At 36.1% G+C, this 12,614-nt stretch overlaps 1 protein-coding gene across 2 annotated transcripts in view; it reads right to left on the bottom strand.

The window, feature by feature from the left end:
* LOC123536057 (seipin-like) overlaps positions 1 to 12,614 on the bottom strand; it is a 34,955-nt gene that overhangs the window by 18,444 nt on the left and 3,897 nt on the right. The window contains exons 2-5 of one of the 2 annotated variants that reach the window (XM_045318848.2): positions 5,913 to 5,988; positions 4,677 to 4,752; positions 3,026 to 3,099; positions 160 to 294 (exon numbers count right to left, since the gene is read on the bottom strand). In XM_045318848.2, the coding sequence (XP_045174783.2) occupies positions 160 to 294; positions 3,026 to 3,099; positions 4,677 to 4,752; positions 5,913 to 5,988 (361 nt within the window). The remainder of the gene's footprint in view (positions 1 to 159; positions 295 to 3,025; positions 3,100 to 4,676; positions 4,753 to 5,912; positions 5,989 to 12,614) is intronic. The other variant, XM_045318856.2, reaches the window with a different exon arrangement.

Below are 12,614 nucleotides of genomic sequence, written 5' to 3'. Positions count from 1 at the left end.
GTAGTATAATGTCTGTATGATAAAAGTGAACAAATTTTTGCATAAAAGGGTTGTAAATCAGTGTTTCGTCTCATTTTCTGTATAAAAATAAGAAATTATCTGGAATTTTCATTGGGAGAAAATCTGGTTATAATCATGATAAATTTATGTAGTCCTTACAGCATTATCCATGAAGTCTGGAAACAGCTCTACATGCAGAAACTGCTTTTGATGCATGTATCCGAACAAAAACATCGGTGAAAATGCAAATGTCTCCAGAATACGCAGCAGGTCAGACTTGTACTGTACAGAAGTCTACAAAATAAAAATCAAACAGTTGGAATAATATTTAAACAGGTATATGCTGTTTATTCATAACAGTGCTCTGACGATATTGAGCAGAAAAAGTTATAGTAATAACAGTTCCTGTCATCTTTGATCTACTGACCTTAATATCAACAGGGGTCATCAGAAATGTGCCTAAGTTTTAGGATGTTACATCAAGGCATTCTCAAGACACTGAGCTGAAATGTTTTTAGCAGTAACCGTCACTTTAAACTTGAACTGCCAAATGATCTTAAAGTTAAAAGGGGTCATGCACTCCCCACAGGTAATGTGCCTCCCATATTTGAGGATTGCAGGTAAAGGCATTCTAAAGATACTAAGCAAAATGTTTTTCTCTAATACAGTTACTGTGACCTTGACCTTTGACCCACTGACCTAAAAATCAATATGCACCGCCACCATTCAATGCCTATAAGCACTGTGCACATCAAGTTCAAAGCAATCACAGGTTATTGAGCTTAAACAAAATTGTACAGACAGACACAGGTACAGACAGATGACCAGTACAATGAAATGATGCAGCAAAAGTATGTAATTTATACAAATATTTTAACACAGTCACAGAAAACCACTTGCCCAAAGCACACAAAGGCAATTTATTTGCAATTGTCTGATACAGCATCCTGAATTTTTAAGTATCTTTGAGGCAAAATGATATGACACAGAAATACTTTCTGAATTTACATTTTATAATATTTTGGCAATAAAATTTAATATCTATTTCTACAGTATAGTGCAAAAGTGGATTCCTTTTTTATGCATCACCATTTACTGGTATCTGGCATTATATTGTATATATCAGCACGACACATTTTATTCAATAGAATAGTCTAGTTCGAATAAGAACATTGTACCAGTATATAAACAAGAGTGAGTCTATGTCGCTCACATGTTGAGGACCTTGACCATTTGACCTTCAACCTGACCAAGTTTGGCAGACATCTTTAAAGCGCGTGTGTGTGCATGTAAGTTTATTTATAGTTGCCACTGGTTACCCGTATAGGAGACTCCTCCAGAAGACCGTTAGTAATGTTAGAAGAAGGATAGTGCAAGATACAGAAGACGCTCCAATTAAGGAAGCTTCCCTGGTTCTTTAACATGCCAGGTGTAAAACACCCATACACGGGACTCTTATCCCAATGTTAGTAATTTTTAGTTGGAGGAGCGGGGGGTTCAAACTCAAAACACCTGGTTTCGTAGTCAAACAGTGTTACCACTGGACCGCTGCATTCGCTCTCATCTTTAAGCAGTTCAGTAAGAGCTATTTAAATGTTTTTCTCTTTTTTGCTGTGATGGCCACAAAATGCATACTGTTAACAATCTGAACAAACTGTCCATGATAAGAAGCTGTTTAAGGACTTGGCACATAAAAAGGCCCAATGAAACCATTTGAACGAAAGTGAGGGAAGTCCATGCAATGAGGCTACAGGCCAAGTTTGATAAAGATCCACCAAGTGGTTCATGAGAAGCAGTTGTTTAAAAGTTTTCTTTTATCTTTAGCTCTTGGGCCCATAAAATGAGCAAAGCAACCCAAGTTTGAACAAACTCAGGACAGGTTCATGCCAAGACACTACAAACAAAATTCTGACAAGTAGTGATTAAATAACAAGAACTGTCAGATGCAGTAACATCTGACTATTAAAAAGTCAATAATGAATACCAAGTCAAACAAGAGGCCTTAGTTGCTCACCTGAGGACAATGACCTTCAGACATTACTTCCTAGGAAGTTTGATGAATATCCATTAAGCCATTAATTAAAATTCATTTTACTGCTTTTTCCAATTTTCATTTTGCTGTGGTTTACCCTGAAAGTGGCCAAGCGGATCCCTCTGAACATATCTGATAGAGGAGAGGACCATACATAGATGCTACAGACCAAGTTTGGTGAAGACCCATAAATAGTTCATGTGAGGAAATAGTTTTGTTTTTTTCTATTTTCCGCTCTGGCCGCCCTTTAAGGCCAAGTGGAACCATTTGAACAAATCCTTTGAGAGGGGACCAAACAAGGATGCAAGAGACCAAGTTAAGTGATGTTCAATCAAATAGTACAAGTCAAGTTATTTAAAGGTTTCCGTATTTTCAGTCCAAGCAGCCCATAAATGGGGCCAAGCACCCACATTTTAAAGAATTTGGGAGAAGAACTTATAGGGATCCATCAAGCAATTCATGAGAAGATGTTTAAAGATTTTTTCTACTTTTAGCTCATGCCCCCATTTGAACAAATATGTACCTGGCCATGATGTAACAGTCAAAGTCTGGTGAATTTCAATAATTTCAAAGAAGAAGGTAAGTTAAAATGTTGAAGACAGACAATGGACTATCCACCTATACTAACTGCCACCTATACTCACCTTGAACAAGGTTCATGCGAGCTAAAATAATCCAAGATCTGTCAAACGACAATATTATGAAGTACAAAAATGTAATAACACCTATTTCAGGGGTTGTTTTCTTTTATTTATTTAACTGTCTTTATAATAGCTGTAGATGCTAAAAACTGGGCCAGTAATATAATTATGTGAATGAAAAGAATGAAGTCAGGAAATGAAAAGCATAGGGTATATGAATTGGTTTTCAAAGTTTGCTAAGTAAATATTCAAATATTTAGAGGACAGTGCACTCAAAAGGTGAAAACAAAAGTCACTCACATGTTTCACAATAATCAATCCCTTGAGCAAAGGCAATTAAAAATTAACGTACACTTACAGCACGTGCTGAGGTTTGGACAAATTCTCCATGCCTGTTGTAAAGTCTCATCTCTATCATAAACATACCTGAAATAGACAAAAGTTAATTTATGATAAGTGGCATATTTCTACCATATGCTAAATATTAGAAAAATACCAATTTTGATAACTTACACTACCAAAGCGTCTTTCTTCCCAATTCAAACAATGAAGGCCTCTTACTTGACAAAAATGTCTGATGTGTAATGTCACTAGTTTGTAGTATTCATGGTCAAAGCAACTTGCAAAAACATGGCTAGTACTGACAACAAATCCCAATAACACTATCGTATTAAGAACAGTTTTCTTAAGGTAGTTCTGCACATTAGGGCCAAAATATTTCTACAATGCAGAATTTGATTTAACCTTGAATATTCAAAGCAACGTGATGTATAAACAAAATTCTGCCAATAAAAGACAGGTTGAGTGTCTCAGAGTTTTTGTTAGACTGATTTGAAAAATCTTGACTAACAGCAAGTTATCATAGAGGGATTCTATGGGAAAATTACAATTCAGATGACATTTTTTATTTTAGTAAAAATCCTACAACACAGATTTCAATGAACCTCCTCACAGTTGTGCATATCGTCAAATAAAATGCAACGGTCTGTGTGCTTTTTTTATATTTGCCCATGATTACAGAGATCTGCAGATTTCCAGCAAATCTTATGACCTAGTTTTGAATTCTTTCAAGTGTCAAATTTTTTATTCAAATAACTGATCTTTAGAAAGACTGAAATGCTGCTGGTTCTACTAATGAACACAAGGGAAGTCTTTTAATCATGGTGTAATGGACGTTTTCATATACCGGATCTGGATTTTTTTTTATTCTATGTTTTATGGATAAATAGCATTACACCATCACTTTTTTTTTTTTTAAATGTGTAGAACTACAGTAGAACCCCTCTAAACCGGACGGCCTTGGGACCCCGCTTTTTGTCCAGTTTTGAGGTGTTTCCGAGTCAAGGGTTTTAGCATTTTGTCTAAAGTGCAAAATATTCTACTGAAGCCTATAAGCTGTAATATTGTAACTTTTTTTTAAGATATTTTTTATATCACTGTATTTCTAACTTAATGCATTTTTGAAAAATCTGTTTTGTTTTTACAGTCATTATGGACAAACACAAATGGTCAGTTCATGTACTAAATATCTAAATGTCCCTGGTTTATTAAAGTCCAGAGGTATGATCAAAAGAGATGTGTGAACAGTCAGTGTTGCCACTCTCTCTTCAAATCGGTGACATGCAGTCTAGCAAGATTTTCGCATCCAATTTTTAAGCTTAAAAAATATCATGACCGTTTTGCAGGGGTACCTTAATATAGTTTATAGCATTATTTATGCAAAAGTCATCAGGTATTCATTATGGGGTATCCGGTTTATAGGGGTCAACTATATGACAATATTCAGGACTGGCAGGTTTGGAGGGGTTCCACTGTACTTTATAATCGATGAAACATTTTTATCACATATTTTTGTATCATAATAAAGATCATTACATCAGCAATAACTGCCCTGTCATTCTTCCATCTTGTTTATATTTCTTTACATATACTTTAGCATTTTATAACATAAATCAATAACAAAATGCTTGTGTATATATTCAGGAAAATAACATTTTGCCTACCTATAAATCTGTTGCTATCAGATTCAGGCACATCAAGATCAAGAACAATCCTGTATGACTGTCCAACTTTGAATACCTAAAATATAGTTTTACACATATACAGTTTGTATTAAAACTATTAAGCTTATCTGCCCATCTTTTCATGTATAAAACAAGTGCTGGTAAAAATATTCTGAATCAAACTTCTAACTCAAGACTGTAATATACTGGCTGACATTCGAGCAGGAAACATGATGTTGGCTTTTTAGGTTTAGTGCCGTTTTCAAATGTGTCTTAGTTACGTTTGGGTGGGCAGTTAACTTAGCCAGAGATTCGATACCCGTAGTAACCTGTTTTCCGTATGTGCCAACTTCTCCACATGAATCAAGAGGTGGAGGATAAATGATTTCCGACTAAATATCTTTTAAATTATCATAGCGGAGACCATACGCCTCACTATTATTGCTATTTTTTGAGTTACAAATGTTTGATCAGTATGTAAATGTTATATCAGTAACCACTGTAACTTCACATACTTGGTCAATGTGATGATCTGACATGCAATGCACAAATTACATTACTCTATTTTGCTTTTTCACACTGTTATGTCACTTTTCTGACTATCTACACTTTCGCATCTGGTCCATAACTCTGTCATCCACCTTTTATATTACTTGACGCAAATGTTTCACGTAATGAGATGATGTGCTAAGCACGACACCCAGATATTTTTTTTTTTTGGTTGGATTTAACGTCGCACCGACACATGATAGGTCATATGGCGACTTTCCAGCCTTAATGGTGGAGGAAGACTCCAGGTGCCCCTCCGTGCATTATTTCATCACGAGCGGGCACCTGGGTAGAACCACCGACCTTCTGTAAGCCAGCTGGATGGCTTCCTCACACCCAGATATTTAGCTAAAACGTATCTCAAAGGCTTTCAAGGTGTCTGTTGCAACATCCAGTATTAGACAAGACAGCCATGTCTTTATCCTTTAAACTTGATGTCTTTCTCTTCACCTTTAACATTCTAACAAGCCATTACCTTTGTTCTATGTTATCATCTTAGCTGATGTTGGACCAGTCAGCCTTTTAGAATTCTTTTTTACCTTAATTAACAAGTGAGCACACACACCATGCCTATAACACTCAAAGCAAAAGATAGTATATCATACAATTGACAAGTATTCCTCACTGCTTTCTGGTCAATTTTTGTATCTACTCTTTAGAAATATTTTAATATTGACAAGGTGTTACCTCATTCTTTCCTTGTTTCACAAGACTAATGTTTGCCGTAGGAAAGGAACACATTCCAACACCAGTCTCACACACACTGTAAAAAGCAACATCATTTTAAAGCAGTTAACAAACAGCAGGAAAGAAAGAAACATTTTCAAACCTTCTCGGACACACTATGCCTAGTATAATGTCTATGATATCGAATTTTACTGTAAAATGTACCATTTTTATGCAAATATAAATAAAGGCTGAAATAATGTAATGTCTGCATATGAATAAATGAACAAGAGGGTCATTAACCCTAAAGCGCTCGCCTGTGTACAAGGCTTCAAGCGTGTTTGTGTATCGTAATGGTACAAGTACAAAGTTAGGTTTCTTCTATGTTAGCCTATATTTATATACATGTCACACACATTTTTGAACTTAGGGCAATAATTTGAATAATTATGGTAGACAGTACAACTCTGATATCACATACCAAATATTATTAAGTCTCTAGCTATCATTGATTCAGAAAACAAAATATTCAAAGTTTCTTATATAAACCTATAGTAAGTACATGTCACACACAGGGGGCACAGCCATTTTTGACCTTAGGGCAATAATTTGGACAATTATGGTAGAGAGTTACACCCTATATATGTGTGCTGCCTCACTGGAATATCACGCCGTAGACATGTGACATGATACCCCGTCCAGTCATTATACTGACCACGGGCTGACCAGTCCTAGCACTACCTTCTTAATGCTGAGCCCCAAGCGGGAAGCTGCTAGTACCTTTTTTACGTCTTTGGTATGACGCGGCCGGGGATTGAACCCACCACCTCCTGCAAAATAATTTGAACAATCTTGGTGAAGGGTCACACAAGGACCATTTGTGTAAAATTATTTTAAAATCAGGGTTAGCAGTTTCACACAAAAAGATTTCTAATGTTTCCACTATATAATGTGCATATAGGGAAAATTAACCACGCTCTATCCCGGCTATGTTTTTTGATGAATCAAATAATTTGAACGATCTTGGTTAGGGGCCACACAAGGCCCATTGTTTAAAAATTTTTTTAAAAATTTGGGGGTAGCAGTTTCACACAAGAAATGTTTTTAATTTCCACTATATACATATAGGAAAAAGTGACCACGCCCCCTGGCATTCATGTTTTTGACAAATCGGTACAATTTGAACAATCTTGGTAAAAGGTCACACATGATACATTTATGTAAAAAATTTTTTTAAATCGGGCCAACAGTTTCACACAAGATTTTTCAATTTTCCACTACAAAATGTATATACATATACGGAAAAGTGTCCACGCCCTCTGTCAGCCATGCTTTTTGACAAATCAAAATAATTTTAACAATCATGGTAGAGGGTCACACAAGAACCATTTGTGTAAAATTATTTTAAAATCTGGCCAGCAGTTTCACACAAGATTTTTTAAAATTTCCACTATATACATACAGGGAACAGTGACCATGCCCCACTGGCAGCTATGTTTTTTGACGAATCAGAATAGTTTGAACAATCTTGGTAGTGGGTCACACAAGGACAATTTACGTTAATTATTTCAAAATCGGGCTAGCAATTTCACACAAGAAGATTTTTTAAGTTTCAACTATATACATATAGGTAAAAGTGATTTCATTCCGTAGAGTTGATACCGTGACGCTTAAATCATTTCAAAAGTTTTATCTTTTCCAATTGTCCTATATATATCCCCTTTTCTCATATATCAAATACTGTATCAAAACAATTTAATGGGATAATTTCTGTAATATCTCATGGCTCCATCTGAAAGATAAATGAATTATCTACAAAATAACACCAAAATCAGGGGTCTAGCTAGGTCAAATTTTTGGGAGAATTCACTTCTCCCTGAAGTTGATTTAGGGAGAAGTGGGGAGGGGAGAATTGGGGAGACATTAGGGAGAAGTGGGAAGACTTCTTCAATTTTTTATTTCTACCTCAATGCTGTTGAGACACAAATGAGTGATTCGAAAGGTGGTTATAATTTTCTTGTTTCTAGATAAAACAGGAGGGCCAAGATGGCCCAAGGTCGCTCACCTGAGAAAAACACCATAACAGTGTAAACATGAATGACCAAGTGATTTCATTAAGATTGGAGCAAAAATGTGGTCTCTTGAGTGTAAACAAGTATTTTCTTTGATTTGACCTATTTTTTGATCCCACATGACACAGATTCGTGCTTGTTCAAGATTTCATAAAAACAAACATTCTGACAAAGTTTCGGGAAGATTGGAGCAAAAAAGTGGCCTCTCGAGTGTATACAAGCTTTCCCTTTGATTTGACCTAGTGACCTAGTTTTTGGCCCCACATGTCCCAGATTCGAAATCATCCAAGACTTTATGATAAAAAAACAAGTTTTATGAAGATAGAATAAAAATGTGGCCCCTAGAGTGTAAAATGCAGCCCCTATTGCATACACAAGGTTTTTCTTTTATTTTAACAGGTGACCTAGTTTTTGACTCCAGATTCAAAATTGGGCCAAAGATCATCAAGATAAACATTTTGACCAAATTTCATGAAGATATGGTCAAAAACGTGGCCTCTAAAGTGTTATCATGCTTTTCCTTTGATTGGACTGGATGATCTAGTTTTTGACCCAACATGACCCGGATTCAAACTTGACCTAGAGGTCATCAAGACAAACACTGTGATTAAACTTCATGAAGATCCAGAGTAAAATGCAGTCCCTATTGCATACACAAGGTTTTTCTTTGATTTGACCTTGCAACCTAGTTTTTGACCCCAGATTACCCATATTCAATCCTGACCTAGACTTGAAATGAACCACACAGACGTCAAATATCCTATTTCTATTGTATCCCTTCATAAACATGAGTAAATTACAGCAATAAAAGTAAAATATTTGTGAAGTTTAGAAAAACTTCAATCAGGTACTTGTTTTTTAATTTCACAAGGGACTTTATCTAGTAATATTGTGTTATAAAAATTAAAATTGTTGGAGCAAAAAACATATTTAATGATTTATTAATTTTTGGGTTTTTACGACTGGAATGATTTCCAATCCACAAATCAAAAATTTTTAAAAATTCCTTTGCTAATATGCTTGCGTAAGTCTTACGGCTGCTATGCATACTGCCATACTAATGTCAAGAGTTATGATTGATGGTTTTCCCGGCTTAATGTTGTAAAAGCCATACCTCAATTTCTTTCGAGACTTTGGAGGATGCCATTTTTAGGTAGAGTACTTTCCCTTGGCGTAATTGCCCCCAAAAAAACATAAATACCAGAAAAAAGAGGTCAAAAACAACTAAATTATCCATTCAGGGTGCCAAATAATTAATCGGTCAGGGAAAAGTGAAGTCGGCGATCGCGCTCATGAATGCAACGCCGACGATTATTCGATTGTCGCCGATTGTCGGCCCATCACTACAATTCGGACTAAATTTTTATGAATATCCAGTGTAAAATGCAGCCCCTATAGCGTACAAAATGTTTCTCTTTGATTTGACTGGTTGACCTAATTTTTGACCCCAGATGACCCATATTCGAACTTGACTTAGATTTCATCCAGATTAACATTCTGATCAAATTTCATGAAGATCCGGTGCAAAATGCACTCCCTCTTGCATACACAAGGTTTTTAGCTCACCTGTCACAAAGTGACAAGATGATCTTTTGTGATCGTGCGGCGTCCATCGTCCGTAAACTTTTGCTTGTGACCACTCTAGAGGTCAAATTTTTCATGGGATCTTTATGAAAGTTGGTCAGAATGTTCATCTTGACGATATCTAGGTCAAGTTTGAAACTGGGTCACGTGCGGTCCAAAACTAGGTCAGTAGGTCTAAAAATAGAAAAACCTTGTGCCTCTCTAGGGGCCATATTTTTTAAAGGTCTTCATGAAATTGGTCAGAATTTTTTTTTTTTTGAGGGTTTATCTAGATCAAGTTCGAAAAACGGGGTTTCACTTTTGCGGTCAAAAACTAGGTCAGTAGGTCTAAAATAGAAAAACCTTGTGACCTTCTAGAGGCCATACTTTTCAATGGATCTTCATGAAATTGGTCAGAATGTTCAAATTGATGATATTTTTGTTCAAGTTCAAAACTGGGTCACGTGGGCCATCAAAAACTAGTCATTTGGTCAATTATAGAAAAACCTTGTGACCACTCTAGGGCCATATTTTTCATGGGGGTCTGTATGGAAAAGTTGGTCTGAATGTTTTATCTTGAACAATATCTAAGTCAAGTTCGAAACTGGGTCAACTGCGGTTTCCAAAACTAGGTCAGTAGGTCTAACAAGAGGACCTTGATGGTCCTGAATCGCTCACCTCTTCCCCACATGATCCAGTTTGAGGGATGACATGTTTTTTCTATTATTTGACATAGTGACCCAGTTTTTGAGCTTGACCTAGATATTATAAAGATAAAAATTCTGACCACTTTTCTGAAGATCCATTGAAAAAAATTTTGGTCTTTTAGAGAGGTCACAAGGTTTTTTTCTATTATTTGACCTTTGGGCCTAGTTTTTTCCAGGCATGTTTAAACCCCGTTTCAACTTGACTAGATATCATCAAGGTTTAACATTCAGCCAACTTTCATACCAGATCCCATGAAAATATGGGCCTTTGAGAGGTCAAAAAGTTTTTTCATTTTTTTGACCTACTGACCTACTTTTTGACGGCACGTGACCCACTTTCGAACTTGACTTAGATATCATCAGGTGAACATTCTGACCAATTTTTATGGAGATCCATTCACAAGTATGGCCTCTAGAAAGGTCACAAGGTTTTTCTATTTTTAGACCTACTGACCCAGTTTTTGATCGCACTTGACCCTGTTGAATTTGACCTAGATATCATCAAGATGAACATTCAGACCAACTTTCATGAAGATCCATTGAAAAATATGGCCTTTAGAGAGGTCACAGGTTTTTCTATTTTTTAGACCACTGACCTAGGTTTTTGACTGCACCCTGACCCGTTTCGATACTTGACCCCGATATCATCAAGAGAACTTCAGACCCAACTTTCATTTCAGATCCCATGTAAAAATATGGCCTTTAGAGAGGTCACAAGGTTTTTCTATTATTTGACTTTTGACCTAGTTTTTGAAGGACGTGACCACTTTCGAACTTGATCTAGATATCTCAAGGTGAACTTTCTGACCAATTTTCATGGATCCATTCAAGGGTATGGCCTCTAGAGAGGTCACAAGGTTTTTCTATTTCAAGACCTACTGACTTTTTTGTGACTGCATGTGACCAGTTTCGAACTTGGACCTCGATTCATCAGATGGAACATTCGACCAACTTTCATACAGATTTCCCCTGAAAAATATTTGGCCTTTAGAGAGGTCGAAACTGGTTCACATGCCATCAAAAACTAGGTCAGAGGTCTAAAAATAGAAAAACCCTTGTGACCTCTCAAAAGCCTTATTTTTCATTGGGGTCTTCATGAAAAATTGGTCAGAATGTTTTATCTTGATGGTATCTAGGGGCAAGTTCGAAAACTGGGGCACTGCCTTCAAAAATTAGGTCATTAGGTCAAATAATTGAAAAAACCTTTTGGACTCTCTAGGGGGCCATATTTTGTCAATGGATCTTCATGAAATTGGTCAGAATTTTTATCTTGTGTTATCTAGGTCAAGTTCATAAACTGGGTCACATGAGCTCAAAAACTAGGGGCACTATGTCAAATTTAATAGAAAAAATGACGTTATACTCAGTTCAAAACAGGGTCATGTGGGGACAGGTGAGCGATTCAGGACCATCATGGTCCTCTTGTTCTTTGATTTGACCTCGAGACCTAGTTCTTAAACCAAGATTACCCATATTTGAACATAATCTAGATTTTATCAAGGCAACCAGTCTGACTTAATTTTAAGAAGATCCGGTGTAAAATGCAGTCCCTATTGCATACAAAAGGATTTTTTTTTATTTGACCTAGTGACCTAGTTTTTGACTCCAGATGACCTATATTCGAACTTTACCTAGATTTGATCAAGGCAATCATTCTGACCAAATTTCATGAAGATCCGTAGAAAAATACAGCCTCTATCGCATACACAAGGTTATTCTTTGATTTCACCTAGTGACCTAGTTTTTGATCCAAGATGACCCATATTCAAACTTGACTTAGATATCATCAAGGCAATTATTCTGACTAAATTTTTATGAATATCCAGAGTAAAATGAAGCCTCTATTGTGTACACAATGTTTTTCTTTGATTTGACCTAGTGACCTAGTTTTTGACACTAGATAACCCATATTCAAACTTGACCTAAATTTCATCCAAACAAACATTCTGATTAAATTTCATGAAGATCCGATTTAAAATGCAGTCCCTATTGCAAACACAAGGTTTTTCTTTGATATGACCCAGTGACCTAGTTTTTAATCCCAGATGACCCATAATCGAAATTGACCTAGATTTCATCAAGGCAATTATTTTTAGTCCCAAATTTCATGAAGATCATTGAAAAAAAACAGCCTTTATGCATATACAAAGGGTTTTTTTTTGTTTTGACCTAGTGGCCTAGTTTTTGACTCCAGATGACCCCCTATTCAAACCCGACCTAATTCATCAAAAGGGAATCATTCTGACCAATTTCATAAAGATCAAGATCCGTTGCGCTAATTTGCCAAACACAATCATCTCTGGTGTATCTGATAATTTTATTCGCTTTTTACACTTCTCGCGAAAATCTCGCAAGTATCTGAACTGAAGTAGGCGTGTGTG

Source organism: Mercenaria mercenaria, chromosome 1 (assembly GCF_021730395.1).
Source record: "Mercenaria mercenaria strain notata chromosome 1, MADL_Memer_1, whole genome shotgun sequence".
Lineage (NCBI taxonomy): Eukaryota > Metazoa > Mollusca > Bivalvia > Venerida > Veneridae > Mercenaria > Mercenaria mercenaria.
The sequence above is the reverse complement of the archived record's forward strand: the minus strand, read 5'-3'. Positions and strand labels throughout refer to the sequence as shown.